This window comes from Emys orbicularis, chromosome 2 (genome assembly GCF_028017835.1).
Source record: "Emys orbicularis isolate rEmyOrb1 chromosome 2, rEmyOrb1.hap1, whole genome shotgun sequence".
In the NCBI taxonomy this organism is placed as follows: domain Eukaryota; kingdom Metazoa; phylum Chordata; order Testudines; family Emydidae; genus Emys; species Emys orbicularis.
The window spans coordinates 256,367,086-256,387,040 of record NC_088684.1 but is presented as its reverse complement, the minus strand read 5'-3'; the positions used below and the strand labels follow the sequence as shown (position 1 = coordinate 256,387,040).

Below are 19,955 nucleotides of genomic sequence, written 5' to 3'. Positions count from 1 at the left end.
GAATATTGGTGTAAAGAGCTTCTACATCCATGGTGGCCAGGATGGTGTTTTCAGGAAGATCACCAATGCATTGTAGTTTCCTCAGGAAATCGGTGGTGTCTCGAAGATAGCTAGGAGTGCCCGTAGTGTAGGGTCTGAGGAGAGAGTCCAAATAGCCAGATAATCCTGCTGTAAGAGTGCCAATGCTTGAGATGATGGGGCGTCTAGGATTTCCAGGTTTATAGATCTTGGGTAGCGGATAGAATACCCCTGGTCGGAGCTCTAGGGGTGTGTCTTTGTAGATTTGTTCCTGTGCTGTAGCAGGGAGTTTCTTGAACTGATGGTGTTTCTTTTAGTACTTCTCAGTGGGATTGGAGGATAGGGCCTGTATAATGTAGTATTGGAGAGTTGTCTGGCAGCCTCCTGTTCATATTCCCACCTGTTCATGATAACTATAGCACCTCCTTTGTCAGCCCTTTTGATTATAATGTCAGAGTTGTTTCTGAGGCTGTGGATGGCATTGCGTTCTGTACAGCTGAGGTTATGGGGCAAGTGATGCTGTTTGTTCACAATTTCAGCCTGTTCACATCTGCGGAAGCACTCTATGTAGAAGTCCAGTCTATCATTTCGACCGTCACTCCTACCCAGAGTTTTAAATCAAGCAGGACCATGTGCCGATAGTGCCAGTGTGGCCTCACCAGCATTGGTTTTCCTCTTTGCTGAGCCTCTCGGCTGGGGTTCCTTTGACAATTCCATCGGACCCAGACCTCATATCTCAGGACCATGGTCACTTCTTCAGTCCCAACCAGGAGGCTATTCAGTTGATAGCCTGTGTAGCAATGTGGGACTCACTCCTGCGGCGCCTCCTGCTGGTGTCCTGGGAATTAGCTCGTCCAGCCTCTGGAACGCCCTCTTCAGGCCGGCATCCCGCTGCCGCTTGGCCCCCGTGTCCCTCCCAGACCCAGTGCCCCGTTATCTGGGGTGCTGCCCCTTGGCAATAACCCCTTTCTCTCAGGGTCTCCCCTCCCCGGGGAACCCCCCACCCACTATACCCACCTCGCCTCAGTATAAGGCTACTGCCAGTCATCGTGTAGCCCCTGCGCCCTGGGGCAGACTGCAGTATCAGCCTACTCATCACCGGCAAGGTTGGGTTTGGACCTGCTGCCTTTGCCTACACTGGGCTGCCCTCTGCAACCCCCAGTACCCGTTGACCTTCTGCTAGGCCGCAACCTGGGGCTTTCCAGGCTGGAGCTCCCCAGCTCCTCTGCCTTTCCCCAGCCCTGCTCCACTCAGGTACTCTTCTCAGGTCCCTGCAGCCAGGTCCCTCCCTCTCAGAAGCTAGAGGGAGTCTGCTGAGCTCCTGGCTCCCAGCCTCTTGTATAGGGCCAGCTGAGGCCTGATTGGGGCATGGCCCAGCTGCGGCTGCTTCCCAATCAGCCTAGTAGCTGCTTCCCCCGCAACAGCCCTCTCCCAGGGCTGTCTTTAAACCCCTCAGGGAAGGAGCGGGTGACCACCCGGCTACAGCCTGGATGTTCCATTGTTAACATCTCAGGAGGAGAGCTGTTTAAAGGAGGTACAAGATGTCCTCTTGAATAGTAGTAAACCTTCTATTCGGTATATTTACCAGGCTAAATGGCAGAGATTCTCCATCTGGTCCCATCAAAAAGGCTCTATTAAAATACATGCTGGACTATCAAATGGTGCTTCACTCACTCTCCCCCCCGCCCCCCTTTCTGGGGTATAGTTCTTCAAAGTCACAGTGACCCAGGCAGTCTTCGTTTTCATTATCCTGCCAGTGCCACTACCCAAGTGGCGGGTAGGTGTACCCGGGCCCGCCCTCTACTCCAGGTTCCAGCCCAGGGACCCTCAAACCAGTAGTTCTGGGCTTTGCTCTCTCAGTCCTCACTGCTCCTGCCCTGGACTGCTTCCTACTCTTCTGGTATACTCTGGGTATATCAGCTCCAACTTCCTCTTCCCAGGGTGTGACTGCAGCCTTTCCCAGTAGTCGCCCCTGTGTGTTGCCAGCTTCCTGGTTTTATAGGCCCCATCAGTTTGTGCCCAGCTGAACCTCCTGCAATCAAGCTCCTGCTCCCTGGCTCTCCTTCCAGGGGCAGCCTCTGGAGTTAATAGGCCTACCTGGCCACCTTAACCCCTTCCAGACCACCCCATCACGTGGACTATTTGTTATACCTGAAATAGCTAGGTCTTGCCTTTAGTTCCAGCAGAGTCCACCTACCAGCTATTTCAGCTTTCTACCCTTAATGCGTCTTCCCTTTCAATCCTTGACTACCTGGTCATTTCTCCATCTCTCCGTGAAAGTAGCCACCTCAGTGGCAATCACCTCAGCCAGGACAGTGGATGAATTCCAAGCTCTAGTGTCTGACCCTCTGTACACAGTCCTCTACAAGGATGAGGTAAACTTACCCCCCGGGATCTGAAATTTCTCACCAAAGTGGTGGTCTCTCACTTCCACATCAATCAGACATTATATTTATTAATTTATTTTCCTAAGTCTCATGCTCATAAGGATAAGGAGAGACGCCACACATTAGATTTTAGGAGAGTGTTAGCGTTTTACTTGGAGAGAACTAAACCATTTAGATCCTCGCAATTGTTTGTGGTAGTTGCAGACAGTATGAAGGGCCTTCTGGTCTCTTCTCAGTTTTTAATTTTGTTATGGATCTCCTTTTGTATATGTTTGTGCTATGACATGGCCAATGTAACTCCATCGAGTAGGGTACTGGCTCATTCAACCATATCACATGCGGCCTGTGTGCCTATATTCTGGTTATTTGCAGAGCTGTAACTTGGTCTTCAGTGCATGTAAGATGGCATAATGAGAGGCAAATGTAATAGTATAGTGATGATGCCAGATTTGGGCTTGTTGTCCTTCCATTATTATTGTGGTAGACTCCAATCCCACCTTGAGATTGAACTGCTTGTGAGTTACTTGAAGTGGAATGGACATGTGAAATCAATTGAAGAAAAATAGTTACTAACCTGTTCTATAACTATTTTTCTGCAAGATGTGTTGTACAAAAGCTCCCTGACTTATGCAAGCGTTCCGTTCCAGAACGCCTTGCATAAGTCAAATTTTGCGTAAGCTGAGAACGTATCTCTGACAATTACGCCAAAAGAAAAAAGCTTATGGAACTTACAGAACTTTTTCCGTAAGTCCGTATTTCCGTAAGTCGGGTTTGCATAACCTGGGGAGCGTCTGTACGTCAATTCCGTAACCCACCCTTTTCCCCCTCTTTATCAGAGTCTATCTGATAAGAAAGAACTGAGAGGGGTTGGAGATGGCTCTGCCCTTTATACTATCACGCAGCAGCACAAGGCAGCAGAGAGCACATGCACTGCCCCAACGGGTACCACCAAGGGAAAAATCTCCGACATCTGTGTACTTGGCATGCACACACCTGAAGTGGAATGGACATGTGCAACACATCTTGCAAAACAACAGTTACAGAACATGTTAGTAAACATTTTCCCCCTGTGTAATACAAATAGCGGAGATTTAGCTCTCTTGACTTGCATAGCTGCTTTTGGGCTGGCATAAAAAGCACTAATCCATTTAAGAAGTAGGGGCCAATATCCATATGGGACTAAATATTAAACAGGTAGTTCCTCTATTGTCTAACAAAAAGCTTTCTCTACACCAAGTGATAACAAAATAAATGTTGTTTTTATTTGGCACTACGAGTTATTCCAAAGATATATGGATATTATGTACCATTTGTCTATCTTTAATGAGTGCAGTTTGATCTGGGTTTATATAAACTGAGAGCATGGTCTGCATTTGGTTAGCTAGTATTTTTGCTAAAATCTTTATAATAATTCAGCAGTGAAATGGGCCTAGTAAGAGTTGCGTGTATAATTTAAAAAAAATAACTAACAAGATGACTTGCCACATAATTAATTGCCGGTAGATTTGATATAGTTTGGAAGTAACTTGACCTGATTAGGGTAATCATAACTGTTGCCTACTTAAAACAAACAGATTGTTTGGAATTATTTCCTATCTTTTGAATTAGGACCAACTATCATATAAAAATTTCTTCTTTATTGTAGGAGCATGCCCAGATTTTACTACTGTTTCAGTCAATAGTATCTGGTCTCTCATTCACAAATATTTGGTTTGGAGCACGAATATTTGGTTTGGAGCATGCCACCTGTTTACTGGTGTTTGATTTGGGTATATTTGACTGGCACCAGTGAAAAAATTAAAATTAGAAAATATTATAGATTGCACTGCCAAATATTTAACACAAAGTTTAGCTTTTAAAATTATGTACAGACAGACATCATTTTATAATATAATTCTGTGTAAAATTACTGATTGATAAACAGATTTCAGTAGTTGCAAAAATGCAGTTTACAAGGAGTTCCAAAGTAAAGGTATGTTGCAAAACTTATTTACACAAATAGGTATGGAAAGCTGCCAAAGCTTTCACATCTGTTTTCATTAAATTAGAAATATTTTGTACATCTGAGTGAAAGTTAGCCACTTCTATATTCTTGAAGGAAAGATTGCTACTTCAGAATTCTTATTTGAATACCCCTGTAAAATGTGAGAAATATGTTTTGTGGTTTTGTTTTTTTATTCCTGTAGTCGAGTATACATTAAATACCAAATTTATATTTTTAGTAGCAAATTGTGTAGTGGCTTTCCCCCTCCAGCTGTACTGGTCTGATTGTTTTCCAGAGGTTCAAATAAACAGAATGCTTTTTAGTACAGTATGTGATTTAAGTATTTGATGTTGTTTCTTCTTCCTTTCAGGGCAGAGCGTGGATCAGAGTGGCACTTATGGAAAAACATTTGTCAGAATATATTTCTGCAGCTCTAAGAGACTTCAAAACAACCAGGTCTTAAAGTCCTTTTATTTGCTTAATGCTAAATTTCAAAATGTTACTTAGGCAAAAGACCTGGGTTTGGGAATGAACTTGGTACTTGATCTATATAAGAATAAGAAGTAAATAGCAGAAATGGTGTGTTTAGTTTGTATGAGGGGTATCCGTTGCTGCCTGGCAGACTGATCTAGAGGCCTGTATTTGTGTGTTAGCATTGGCATAATTGGAAACTTGTATATTCCTCTTTGATGATAAAAGTTTGGCTCTTTTTTTTAATGAAGATTTTGGGGAGGATCAGTGAGATAGGAAACTAAACTTTGGAAGGGGGGTTGGTGCTTGTTGCCTACATAAAACATTGGTCTGAGGTCTTCTCAAGATAGAGGAAGTGCCTTTAGATTAAAAAGCCCTCAGAAACACAGTGAAAGAAGTATTAAATTTGTCCCAGTTATTATGGAGAATTTCCCCAGGCATAACTTAGGGGGGAAAGGAAGAGACTTCTGGTAAAGTACTTTAGAAAGGACAGAGGGAAAGGTTAGAATTAATGCACACCAGTGCTGGTTATAGCTGTGAAGTACTGCTGTAAAATGTAATAACTTTGGTTATATTTGATAATATACCAATTATGTAGTTTTATTGTCTTAATAAAAGAGAAGGCAATAGTGGCTAGGAAATCTAATATGAGCTTGTAGTATGATAGATATGGTATCAAAATATGTTGCTGCTGTTTTGGGTTGCTCTTGCAGGGGCTTCATGTCATAGATCAGAGGGGTCTCTGTATATAGAGCTGAGACTGCCCCGATAATAATGCGAGTATCAGGCCTCACGATATCAGAGAGACTTAAATAGACTGGAGAATATTCAAAGAACAGCAACAAAATTGAGTAAGGGAAAATAATTTCACTTGCCATATTTTGTTCTTCTGTAACACTTTTTGTCCATGGATCTCAAAGTGCTTTACAAATCTTAAATTGCACCAGCGTCAGGTAGATATTCTTCCCATTTTACAGATGAATTAACTGAGCCTTCCAGTCACATGCTCTTTGCTTAAAATTATAAGCATTTATCCAGGTATACTTACACTTGAACTGTGTGAGAAATTCTTAAAGCACTTAAGCATGTCTTTTTTAAAAAAAAAGCCTAACTCTTGTTTTATTTATTTTTCTTCTAAAGAATTTTGTTATAAAAAAAGTCCTCTTAAGCTGTCACTCTTTGTTCATGTCCAGTAGTTTAACTTGCTAGGTAATAGATAACAATAATTATGATTAGCTGGCTGTTTCACTAGTTTAGCTTTTAGAAAACAAACCTTTATCACCATTCATTTGGAATGTGAGGAAGTTCCCAATAACCTTGAAATGTATACAGATTCTGTGTTTCAGTAGACCTTTAAAATTAAATTAATGGTTGTTATACATTCAACTTATGAAATTATTTTTAGTAATATTGAACTTTTGGCACTGGAAGTTTAGATTTCCAGTTACTCAGCACTAAAGCAAAACATTTGGGGTTCCCAATCCACAAGCAGCAGAGGACTAAACCAGTGATTTCCTGTGTGGAGCTATAGAATTAACTGAATTCTCATATAAATTTGTGTATAATTATGTCTGTCAGTTGAATTATCCAGAATTATTATTTAGAAATTTATGTCTTTAAGGGTTTTTTTTTTTTTTTTTTTTGATAGAGAGAGAGAGAGAGACAAAATTTTCAAACATGAGTTCCTAAAGTTAGGCACCTAAATAAGTGGCCTGACTTTAAGGGTGCTGAGCATGTGCTGGTGCTATTAACTTCAGTAGGAGATGGATGTGGTTAGCCCTTTTTGAAATCAGGCCATTTATTTAGGTTCTAAAATGTGGATTTTGGTGTTTTACCTTAGGCCCCAATCTTTCAATGATCTTTCATGCACTATGTGAGAGTCTTTCCCTCTGGCAGGGAAAGGCTTCAGCAGTGGGGAGGCAGTGGGACACTACGCTGCTAAAAATAGGAGTGTAGTCTGCTAATATAGTCAACTGTTGAAAGTTAAATCTGAATACTGGGTCTTAAAATTAACTCTAAGTACAATTAAGAAATATAGATGAAAAAGGCTTTTACAGTGGCATCAATTGTCATTCTTTCAATAGGCATGACACATTCTCATTCACAAGTAAAACTCCAATTGTGTCTTTTTCTCTCTCTTTTTGGGGGGTGGGGGTTGTTTTTTGGCTTATCCTTTTCTACTGCTATTTCTCAAGGGCATGAAATAGTCTCCTAATACATTAATTAACATATATCTAGTTTGGCAATGTCTGGATTTGATGCATTTTAAAATAGTTTTATCATTATGGAGCACTTCCCTGCCCCCCTCTTGAATGTATTCCTTTATAGTGATCTCTTCCTTTGCTTTACCAGAAGTGAAATGTGAATGCCATCTGGGCAGCCAGTGGCTGTTTTCATTTATTTGGATTTAAAAAGTCTTTTTTTTAAAAAAATAACTTGAATAGTCAATGTGATAGCTGAATTATTATTTAGAACAGAGATTGGTGCTCATTTCTGGGGCGTTTGTTTGATTTTTTGTGTGTGTGTGGTGAAAACCATTTTGTTTCTTGAAGGAGATTTTATGAAGATGGAGCAATTGTCCTGGGAGAGGAAGCAAATATGCTTGCTGGCATGCTGTTGGGACTCAATGCTATTGACTTCAGGTATTCAGTTTGTCTGACAGGTGTTTAGTTATAGTAAACTATATATCCTAACCTTTATTTTTTAATAATTTGTAGATTCTGGAACCTTAAACCAGTTTTCAGTGTAGTTAAAGATGTCTTTTTCGTATACTGTGCCTAGCACAATGGGGCCCCAATTTGAGTGGAGCTTGCATATGCTGCTATAATACAAATAAATAATATCCTTCATGAAAGAGAATATCAACTGTGTGCTCCAGCATGGATTTTGGCTCGTGTATGCATGTTGCTTCATTTCTTTCCTCTTCTGTCTCAGTGTATTAAGGCAACAAAAACACACACGTCTGTGTGTCCTAGTCTAAACTTCAACCAATGATCAGTTGCTTCAGTTGCTGATATTTTGATGCATTAAGAGAAACCACTTTTGCATCACATCCATTATTCTTCAGTTCTTTTCCTCCTGTACTGACTAAAAATGTTGTTCAAATAACAGTGTCCCTTCATTACCATCAGAATGATTGATTAATTTTTGACATCTGTCAAATTTGTCAGTTGCATGAGTACTTTGGTAATTGCAGCTCAAATTTCAGATAAAACACTGATTTAAGTGACTAAAAAGATTCTTTTTAATGTTATACTATTTTAAGTTTGTCCGTTCTAGCATAACGTAGTTGATCTTCAAACAAATATTTGCTTTAAGTGTTCAGAAATGTGTCAAAGTGCTTCAGCTACTGTACACTAGAGCAGGATCTGTAGTTAAGGTGGTGGCACTATTTATTCCATTCTAGCTTCCTGTTCATCTTCGAGTGTCCTCTGCAAATTCCCATTCTTGGGTTGTGCCAGTTGGTGCAGCCTAGACAGTAGAACCTGTTCTAAGCAGTGCCTGTTAGAGTGCTCACACGCCCTCTCTAAAATGTTATGAAGGCAAGGCTATAATGTGGCATGGCGTCTACTGTTCCCCAGTTCCTTTCAACCGCAGCATTAGACAAAAGTGAACCTCTCCATATCTCTTGGATTTCATCTATAGTACCATTAGATATGTAGGTATTTTAGAGTTAATGTTAGATATTTTATCTCAGACACTTGGTTTCCTTCCCCAGACCTAAAGCAGAGCTCTGTGTAGCTCAAAAGCTTGTACCTTCCACCAACAGAAGTTGGTCCAATAAAAGTTATTACCTTATCCATCTTGTCTTTCTCATACTTAATACTCTTAGTAAAGTTAGAATTTTTAATCTCTCTGTTCTAACTATAGTAGTGGAGTCAAAAATCAGAGGAACAGTCTTCAAAAGAGGCACTTTGTGTCCAGAAGTATTTCCAGCATCAGACGTTAATATAAGGCATGTCTTGGTGAAAGACACACTCCACCCAGAAGCTTCATCTGCTGTACATTTACTCCAAGAATGAGTAAAGATAGACAGAATAGACCACAGGAACTCTTACTAGTTCAAGTAGTGTCCCTATGGATACTCCACTTTAGAAACCTGAGTTATTTGGACTAAAATCATATTCATCAGTGACCCTACAATTTAGGATTGCCAATTACCAAGCTCTGCTGGCAAAGTACAGTCAGGGTGCTGTTCAGGTCCATCTCCCCAATCTACAGGCTCTCTGGCTCAAGGCATGACTCCTTGATGGTTTGAAGGCTTGGAAATGACCTGCTCTGAGGATGTAAAGGTGGTGCTGTTACATAGCAGGAAACAAACTATTCATCGCACATATATTCAAAAGCGGAAGAGATTCCAACTCTGCTGTGACTTGAGACAATTATTCCTACATCCCCTCTGCTACTGCTTGTGCTAGATTCCATCCTAGAACTAAAAATGTCAGGATTATCTCTAAGCTCAAAGGTGCTTCTTGTAGCCATCACCGCCTTTTATCATAAAATAGACGGTTATTCTGTTTTCACTCATCCTACAAGAAGGTTTCTCAAGGGTAACCTCTTCCCACAAGTCAGATGCCCTACACCAGCCTAGGACTTCAGCCTTGTCCTCAGTTGCCTTTCAAGGCCTCCCTTTGAATCCACGGCCACCTTCACCTCTCTGTGAAAACTGCATTCCTAGTAGCCTTTACGTCCTCTCAGAGAGGGGCTCTAATGTACCCCTCATTTACAGTCTTTTTCAAAGACAAGGTTACACTATGACCACACCCCAAGTTCATACTGAAAATCTTTGGAATTCCATATAAACCAACTTATCCACCTCCCAGTTTTCTTTCCAAAACTGCACCAGGACAAAGGGAGGCGACATTTCACACACTCGATGTCAGGAGAGCACTAGCCTTCTATTTAGATAGGACTAAGCCCTTCAGGAAATCTCCCAAACTATTTCTCTCCATTGTAGACAGATCAAAGGATCCTCAGTCTCTAAACAAAGACTCTCTAGATGGATATCGGACTGCATTACCTATTGCTTTCATTCTCTCAATCTTCAACCTCCTTCTAGAGTATGAACTCACTCCATGATGACAGGTTTCAGAGGGATAGCCGTGTTAATCTGTATCAGTAAAAACAACAAGGAGTCCTTGTGGCACCTTAGAGACTAACAAATTTATTTGGGCATACCCAGATGAAGTGGGTTATAGCCCACGAAAGCTTATGCCCAAATAAATGTGTTAATCTCTAAGGTGCCACAAGGACTCCTCATTGTTTTCACTCCATGAGATTTCGCTCCACTTCCATAGCCTTCCTCAGAAACATTCTGGTCACAGAAATATGCAAAGCAGCAAATTGGACAACTGCTCATACATTTGCTGAACATTATCCACTCATCCACGACTCAGCGTCCAATGCCATATTTGGCTCCACTATCTTATCCTCAGTTCTAGACTTGACTCTGAAGCCCCACCCCTCCCTTAGAGGTATTGTTGTAGAGTCACCTAAAGTGGAGCACCCATAAAAACACTGCTCAAAGAAGAAGAAAAGATTACTTACCTTATGTAGTAACTGTGGTTCTTTTGAGATGTGTGTCCCTATGGGAGCTCCACTATCCGTCATCCTACCCTCTGCTTTGGAGTTCTTACCAATGAGCTCTGCGGTAGAGAAGGAACTGAGGGCAGTTTGCCTGCGCAGAGCTATATAGTCCTGATGCAGGGCATGGGACTGGGAGAGCACATATGTGGACCAAATGGACACTGCTACCTAAAATCTCTGATCTGAGGTGCAGGGGGTGCAAACACACCCAAAGTGGAGCACCCATAGGGACACACATCTCAAAGAACCACAGTTACTGCACAAGGTGAGTAACATTTTCTTGTGAAAGCAATAGCAGCAAAGTCTATTGTATCTGATACATCCAAGAGCATGTAATATGAGTGAAGAGACCTGTGTCATCTCTGAGTTTGGCACCTACTAGGACTAAGGTACCTATGAAGAAATCCGCACCAGAGGTAACCCCAAGGCCAGCAGTGCTTATGGCACACAGGACATTGGATCTGATGAAACTAAAAGCTCTTAAGCTTCTGTCAGCACTGGCTTCAGACACTCCAAAGTCAAGGCCACCTGAAATGCCACCAGATGCATCGGTTGCAGCTCTGAGGAAGATGTATAGAATCATAGAATATCAGGGTTGGAAGGGACCTCAGGAGGTCATCTAGTCCAACCCCTTGCTCAAAGCAGGACCAATCCCCAACTAAATCAGAATCGGAAAAGAGCATCCAGTGTTAGCAGGGCTGGATCCCAGATGAGTGATTCATTGGATCCATCAGACCTGGATCCATCCACGTCAGTTCCCAGACTGAAGATAACAATCCAAAAGGAAAAATTTAGACAGAACATTCTGTTACTGGATTTGAGGGTTCCTACGGATCTAAAGACAATGGCAAAGACCTGACCAGAACTGGCAACAGTGGAGTCATCGGAACCAGACAGAATTACTGTAGTAGCCAAAATTTGCCATACGGCTCTACAACCAGATTGGGCAACAGATCTACAAGAGATACCTTCAGGGTTGGGAGAGAGGAAAAGCCCCTTCACATGTCTGTGTTCGGGGTCGTAGAATGGAGGAAATACCTAGTTTCTCTCCAGAATTTTCTCTTCTGCCTCCAAGTCCCTCAGATTCTCTATAACACCATTTACTATGCGTCACATCCTGGTTCTGGTAGTTCTCCGATCTTCTTGGCTATGGATCTGAGATTGGATCTGAGTAGGATACACCTAAACAACCTGACACATTCCCTATGTTTCATTCTGTAGGAGCAAGATATACACCTGGATATTGAACCTTTAATCCTCCTTACCCCTTGATTTATAAAATGGTACCTGAGGGTGGGTACTGGCAACAATGGGCTCCTTAAGCTGCATGGTTCTGTTGGTATACATCAAGGGGATTTATGGAGTCTCCCAGCTACTATTTGGCATATGAATCATTCTCCTGCTAAAGATCAAGAAAGGATCTGTATAATAGATTTGAGCTTTCTGGATCTGTCTCCATCTCCTGACTTCAGTGAAGAATGTCTGATGATGGTACCAGGTTCTCTATCTGAAGAGGAAGAAGAATTATCCCCACAGATGGACTAGCAGCAGCTAGTAACAAAGCCGGACTCTTCTGGTCAGAATGTGGGCATCGCTTCTGCTTTGTCTTCCTCTGAGGATGCCCCACAGTTTTGTGAATTGGTAGATCTAAAATTACCTTCTGTGGCAATGAAAGAATTCTCCCATCCAGTTTTTGACATTTTGAGAGCCCCTTCACAGACCAGAATTTCTTTACCCATATTGGATGGGCTGTTGTCATGGCCAAATCTGTTTGGTCTACTCCAGCTTCTTGTTAGCCCATTTTTTAAAAAGCTGCTAAGTTTTATACCACCTGTCCTATGAGGAGTTGTTCTTATTTTCACTACATGCAGCCCAGTCCTATCGACAGATAGCATATTCCATGTTATTTGCCAAGGAGGGTAAAGATTGTATACTTTAGGACAAAAGGTTTTTTCTTCATCTTCTCTGAGTATTCTGTCCTGTTATCAGTTTCACCACCTTTATTCAAGTGCTATCAGAAGATGAGCATAAACTGGTGAATATTTTAACTGGTGGACAGAACATAGTGAAACATGCTCTTAGAGCAGAGGTCCACAATCTGTTGGGTGCGCTTCCCTAGGGGGGTGCAGAGGAACATTTAGGGTGTGTGTGGCCCAGGCATAGGAACTAGAGGTAAGGGGGTGTAGGTTTTACGCGGGGTCCAAGCTGCTGGCCCCGTGCCTGGGGTCCTGGCTGTGGCCCCAGTCTCAGCCCCCTTACCCCTGTCTGATTTTCCCCCTCCCCTCCCAGAGACACAGCCCTGCTCCCAGCCCCAGCTCTGGGGCGGGGGCGGACAGGGGTAAGGGGGTTGGCTTTCAGCACCCCCACTATTAAAAGTGAGTTGCAGCGCCACTGACCCGGGGCCCCAGCTGTCGGCCCCCTTACCCCGTCCTTATCCCCACTCCTGGAGTCATGGCCCTGCTCCCACCTCTTGGGGGTGCGGACAGGAGTAAGGAGGGGGCGCGAGGTAAAAAGTTTGGGGACCACTGTCTGAGTATCATTTGATGCTCTTTGACTAAAGCGACAGCATCTATTATTAGCTTAAGAAGACATAGCGGGTTAAGATCTGCTCTTCCCAGTGAAACAGGTTCAGAATAGAGGACTTTCCCTTTGAAGGGGAGAATCTATTTAGCAATCAAACAGATGAACCCCTGGAGAAGCTAAAGGAATACATGGTCTACTGCCCAGTTCCTTAAGTTAATTCCTTCTGCTGAGGGAAGAACATCTGCCCCTACATTGAGATATCATAGTTGATCTTACCTTACATCATCATCATTTTACTATTACACTTTCAGTAGCAACAAAGAGGCAACTGTCACTCCGAGCTAGTTTTTTCAGCTTTGTCTGAGTGCCTTTGCTCCAGACATTGGGCGAACCAATTTGCGAGGTGTACCATACATTAGATTTCTGTGTTGTTTTTAGCTAGACTTGTCTGTATAATGGTTTGTATGACATGGAAAATGTATTTGTGCTCCATGTTGCATCCCCACACCTCTCCTTACTGCAAGTTTGAATATTTTTAGCCATTTAAAAATATTTAAAGGTTTAAGACTTCTGGAAAAACTCACTTTGACTTTCTTCAGAACAGTTTTTTAATTTGATAAGAAAGGAATTTCTTTAACAAAAGTAAGCTTCTAAATTGACTGCAGGAATGGTCTCCCTCTGAGGAGCAATTTTTAGAAAGTGTATATTTTGGTGTTTGGTGCGGGAGGGAGAGGAGGAATGAAAAACTTGTATTTGAGCCTCTTGGAAACCTTGTGAAACTATCGTTATTGTAATTAAACCTTAATTTTAGATCAGCACCATGTTTAATCTTATCTATCTCTAATCTATGTTGTGATCTTTATATTTGAGTTTTAGAAAACTATATGGATACATAGGGACATTTCTGAATGTTAGTATGTTGGTTTCTAAAATGTTCATCTGTTCCTGCAACTCATCACTTGAAGTAAAAAAAAAAAAAAAAGTTATTGCAGTAATTGGTTGTGATGTTATAAATCATTTGTCTTTGTTCTGAATAAGCAGAACGAGTAGGTTAACTCTTTGCAAACTTTTTCTTCCAAATATCTGTAGTAATCCTCAATTTCTCAACCCTTTCTTCTCCTGTGAAGCTTTCTTCCTCTTCTTTCTTTTGCCTTGTTCCTAGAGCACTCCCCTTCATGCTATTCCCCCTCCTTCCATCTGCACCCTCACAGTAAAAAATAAAGAATTTAAAAAGCAGAATTAATAAGGTGTGTGCCAGTTGCTCTGATCACTTCCCTTATATGTACATCCTTTTCTCCATCCCTTTATCTGGTCTTTTAGGCCTGGAACTAGCAACCACTTACACACATGCTTGCTTTTATGCATGTGAGTAGTTCCATTACAATCAGGTCAAGTATCTGTGTAAACATTTGCGAAATCAGGACTTAAGGTAGCAAACCCATGAGGGTGGTGATTGATTGATTGTTCCTATATGATTGGAAAGAGCTGAGCATGCTTTGGGAATTTGTAGTCTCAATAGTTTTAAGGTGCAGAAAATGCAGCAATATATAAACAGAATTGTATCTAAAGGAATGTCTTTCTCCAACTTTCCATGCACAATTGGCAGCTCTTCAAAACCTTTGAGAAAAGGCAAACTAAGAACATACTCCCCTTTCCCCCTGAATAGTGTGGATATGTATAAAAATTACATCATTCTAAAACAGAAGCAATGACTTTTCACTTTTTAAATAAATTAGTTGGTAATTTAACTTTAACAATCTAGATTCAGGATATGTGATGGTATTTCAGTAACTGAAAACTGTACCCCACAATCTTTTTTTTTAATAATACTTTGATTTTGTTGGTAAAGAAGATCAAATTATATCCTATTAAGATTGAACTGTGTCACTGCCATTTCATTTTCTTGGTGTAACATGGTTACTGATTCTCTGTATTATGTCAGTTTCTGCCTGAAGGGAGAGGGATTGGATGGCAACTTTCCAGCTGTAATAGATTATACACCCTATCTGAAGTTCACCCAAAGGTACTTTTCATTTTGAAACTTCATCTTATTTTTCAGCTTCACTTGGTAGTTGGATATTTTGTCTTTTACTTATCTTTTTGAAGTTTATTTGGCTTTCAGTATGTTGTGACATTCTGCACTTGGTGACCAGCATGGGATGCTTAGCTTTTTATTGCTGTAATACTGCGTGACTTATGAGCTGTGAGCAGTCATGCTGAAATTTTAGTCTATACTCAGGTGTTTAATACTTATGCTAATTTTAAAGAGAGAAATTACTTTTATCACTGAAGCTTAGACTTTTTAATTAGAGCTAATATCAGACTGTAGAGCAGCTGTAATCAATGCTTTTTTTCTGTAGGAAGATATGCCAATTACATTTTTCCTTCCTATGTGTACCTTTTTCTTCATAGTTAATGGCATTGTTTGTATAAAGGTGAGAAAAATCACATCTGCACCTATATCTTGTTGACTTCTGTTGCATCTTGTAAAGTCTGTCTATATGTGGTATTAGTATTTAGCCCTTCAAAAATATCCTGTGGTTACCTGTATAATACCTGCGTCTCTTCAACCAATTTTTAACTATATGGTTTAGCATAATGATCCTTTTTGACAAAGAACATTTAGTTAATATCTGTATCTGACTGAGAAGAGTGAGGCCATCAGTAGCCCCACTCAGCACCTCAAAAGAGCATGGAAATACTGCTATAGATTTTGTTGCTAGATTTAACTGTTTTGAAAAGCAGGCGGGAATTAAGATGTCCTCCCATGAAACATTATTTGATGTACTGTCTCTCTAAGACACATGGCTGAAAAATGAAAATTCTAATTCTTCTCTAGAGATGCAGATCTCATTAGATTTTTTTTTTAATTGCCTAATTGCAAAGTTCAATTTAAGTTAACTACAACACTACAAAAATATTTTTGACCCAAATCAGTAATCGAATGTGAGCATTTCTTAAGTATGCACACAAAGCTTATCGAAAACCCTGTGTCTGTTCAGGGTCACCACTGTACTGATATAGTCTAAAAGCTTTAATGGACACCCATGTTTGTCACAGCAGGGCTGATTCCCTGATTTGTCTTAAAATTAAAACAAATTAGACCCCATAGGTACTAGGGCAGTGATTCAAACACTTTTATGTTGAACCTTGATAATGAGGACTAAAAGATCCATAAGTAACGAGGGTGTTATAGTAGCATGCCTTCACTGTTGGTATACTTCTTGAACTGTTTTAAATAGTGTATTTGAAGAGAATCATATAAATACTATGATTTATAGTATTTACAATGCTAAATACTTCTAGAAGAAACATGAAAAATAAGTGAATTATGCCGAACTCTCACAACTGAAACTAGCTAAAAGTTCTTGATGATGCAGCAGAAAACTTAGTAACAAGGAAAAAGGTAAGGGATAAGCTAAAATTCTTACCTTTCTGAGTTAATGGCCACCTCTCCAATTTAACATAGCAAGATCTTCCTTTTTGTGCTGCCTTACACAGCTGATGACTTCGCAGACACAGATTCCTGGCATTACTTTTGGTGGTTGTGAAATAGCTTTGTGTTTGCTGAGCAAGTAATGACTATCTTGTAAACTGTAGTTGTAATGTTTAATCCTACAGCTATTCCATTACTGATTTTTATTTATTTATTTATTTATTTTTTAAAGAAGGCTTTGCATTTCATGTTTTAAGAGTAGCAGTGCTTCAGTTTCAAGGCAGGTTTTGTATCCGTTAACTGTAATTTTCATTTGGTTTATAAATTTGGTCCTTCAGTTCTGATAGCATCAGCAGTGATGAAGAAGAGCTAAGGACTCTGGGAAGTAGCGGCAGTGAAAGCAGTACTCCGGAAAATATTGGACCTCCTTTCATCATGGATGAAAACAGTTGGTACAACAAATGCAAAAGGGTAGAACAGAAGTATCGACTCACCTTGGAGCAGAAGGTAAAAAAATCAGTTTGTGGAGGGGTGAGGGTGACTGAACTAATGTGTATTTTTATGTCCATATTATTGTCACTGAAAAGACATAGGATCCTGTAAACAGGTATTCTTCTAGTAATATATGTTTGTCAAAACATAACAAATATAGCTATTATTGTGGGTCAGGTTAAATGTCATTGAAGTTGGTGGGTTGGACTGCCACACTTTATTTAAGATGGCTGTAAGAAACAGTTATACTCCTTTTGTAGCAGCTCCCAACCTAAAACAAGCATATGTGAGTCCACCCAGGAATTTGAACTTATGTGAATGGAGGGCTTGGGTGGGGAGTGTGGAGAAAGAAGCAGAACCACACAGGAACAGGTTTAGAAAACACATACAGTCTGGACAAGCTGGCTAAAAGAGGGTTGGGGCTGTAAGCAATGAAACTTTCTCCTGAGTCTTGGCTCCTCTGTGTTCAAGGAAAACAGGACTTTGTATCGGCGCATAAGCTTTCATGGGTGAATACCCACTTCGTCAGACGCATGTCATGATGTGCAGACATGCGTCTGAAGAAGTGGGTATTCACCCACGAAAGCTTATGCTCCGATACATCTGTTAGTCTTAAAGGTGCCACAGGACTCTCTGTTGCTTTTTACAGATCCAGACTAAGACAGCTACCCCTCTGATACAGGACTTTTGTTTATTTACAAGAAATATACAGATTGCATCAAAGGTACCTATTGAAGCACTGGGGATGGGCAGGTGTGGGCCTACCCATTACTAACGGCCTCCCCCCTCAGCTTAAGGGGAAGAGCTATTGGACCCAGGCATCAACTAATTTTGGGGGACAAGAAATGAAAAAAATAGGGACAGAAGTGAAGGTCACAAGGATAAAATCAGGGATCCAGAAGAGGCCGCTGAGCAGAGAACCCTGGACAGTACCCACTGGTCCTTGAAGGTGCCAGGGAGGCAGTGGACACAACTCAGAGGAACTCTGCCTGGAGATGTGACTTCAAGATGGATTGGAAATAGGCCTCACAGTTGCAGAGCACCTCCATGTCCAGCTTCCTCCTCCGGGTATCAAAGATTCCTGATATCATCAGTTTCTCCTCCTACCTGGAGCAACCTGCAAGACCCTGAATTTTTCGCTAGCTGCTCAGGCCAAACAGGGTAACACTACTTTGTGTGTTCTTTGGCTTCCATATATCTAAGTACTGATGTGTGCCCTGTCACTATTGAATCTGATAGTTTACATGAGGTCTCTTAATATCTAGACAGAATAAATAATAATACTTAGCACTTATATAGCCCCTTTTAATTAGAGGATTTCAAATTACTTTAAAATAGGCCCTATGATACCCCAATGTGGTACAATAAGTGGGAATTTACTATATGCACTTTATTGGTGGATAAACTGAGGCACTGTTAACTCAATTGTCCAAAGTATCACAGTGAATTGATGGCAGATCTGAAAATCTAATGCAGAATGTCTGGCTCCCAGTTTCCATCTCTAGCCCGTAGACTGCATATAAGCTATTGGTTATAACTGGTATAGCTGCATGTCTTGGGACTGGCCTAGCTATCTGAGAGTTCCCGGTTTCATAACCCTTTGTCCTCTTGATCTGATGGCTACATTCCACCAGAACAATTAGTGTTGACTAGTCAGGGAGGTTTGAGAGTGTTGGAGATAGAACTTTCACAAAAGCTGGACCTAGACTATGGAACTTACTTCTGCAAGAGATAAGAATGACTATCAAACTAATCACTTAGAGAGAGAAACGCAAAACTAATTTCTTTGACTTAACTTTGCCTCAGATGCACAACACACACTTTCACACACATAAACAACAAAAAATATATAAACTAATCAAGCTATTTCTCCTTCAAACTGGAGAGGGTTAGGGTACGTCTTCACTTACATCCGGGTCCGGATGTAAGCAATCGGTTTTCTGAGTTCGATTTATCGCGTCTGGTTAAGACGCGATAAATCGATCCCGGATCGATCCCGGAAGTGCCCCGGATCGATCCCGGAAGTGCTCGCCGTCGACGCTGGTACTCCAGCTCGGCGAGCGGAGTACGCAGCATCGACGGGGGAGCCTTCCTGCCGCATCTGGACCGCGGTAACTTCGGACTAAGGTACTTCGAATTCAGCTACGTTATTAACGTAGCTGAATTTGCGTACCTTAGTCCGAAGTGGGGGGGTTAGTGTAGACCAGCCCTTAGAGAGAGAGAAGAGATGTGGAAGGGAAGTGGGGGACAAAATATTTGGAGTCACTCAAATACTATGAAGAAGGCCATAAAAGTACCAGAATTAGGCAGCTTTCAAAAACAAGACTTAATCCCAAAGGTCTGAAGCATATTCAGGTGGTCTGCTAGTATAGCGTATGTCCAACCCATTTTATAGCATAATATTTCAGCCCTATTTCTAATACAGAATGCTACCCTCAAGAACTGGGCAGTAACACATTGGAACAGAGAAAAGGGACAAAGTGTGTGTGTGTGTGGGGGGGGGGGGGGTTGAGGGTGAGTGTTGGTGGCTTTAAAAAAAAAAAAGGAGAGAGGGATTGAAGGTGGGAGAGCGTGTTTGAAGTAACAAAACCCAGAAAAAAGAGGAAAGTGAAATAGTGGGACAGACAGATGGAAATAAAATTAAAGCTGATGGAAGAAACAAAGAAAAATTAAGAAGGAGTGAAGGAAAAAGAGGAGGAATGCATAAAGGGAGTGTAACGGGGTTCGCTTACCACTCTGGTGCCCCTTCAGCCTGTCTTGGGAATTAGCTCTGCAGTTGAGTGCGCCCCCTTTAGGTGGTGCATTGCCACCGTGACTTCCGCTTTTGGCCCACGTCTCTCCAAGGACTGCGGCACCCTCTTCAGCGACACAGCCCTCCGGCCGTGCCACACACTGTGCTCCCCCCTGCTGGGGGACCTGCAGTCCACTGTTCAGCCACTTCCCGCCAGTGGCAAACTGCAGTCCACGGTCTAGCCACCTCCCGCGTGGCTCCGCCACCCTCTTTACCTTTGTATCAGGGCCTCAGTCTGCAACCCCCCAGCAGTCAGCCAGGACCTGT

At 41.6% G+C, this 19,955-nt stretch overlaps 1 protein-coding gene across 1 annotated transcript in view; it reads left to right on the top strand.

The window, feature by feature from the left end:
- The window catches only part of RUNDC3B (RUN domain containing 3B), a 162,574-nt gene that overhangs the window by 67,705 nt on the left and 74,914 nt on the right, over positions 1 to 19,955 (top strand). The window contains exons 4-7 of the mRNA XM_065399227.1: positions 4,760 to 4,845; positions 7,413 to 7,502; positions 14,912 to 14,992; positions 16,744 to 16,912. Of these exons, the coding sequence (XP_065255299.1) occupies positions 4,760 to 4,845; positions 7,413 to 7,502; positions 14,912 to 14,992; positions 16,744 to 16,912 (426 nt within the window). The remainder of the gene's footprint in view (positions 1 to 4,759; positions 4,846 to 7,412; positions 7,503 to 14,911; positions 14,993 to 16,743; positions 16,913 to 19,955) is intronic.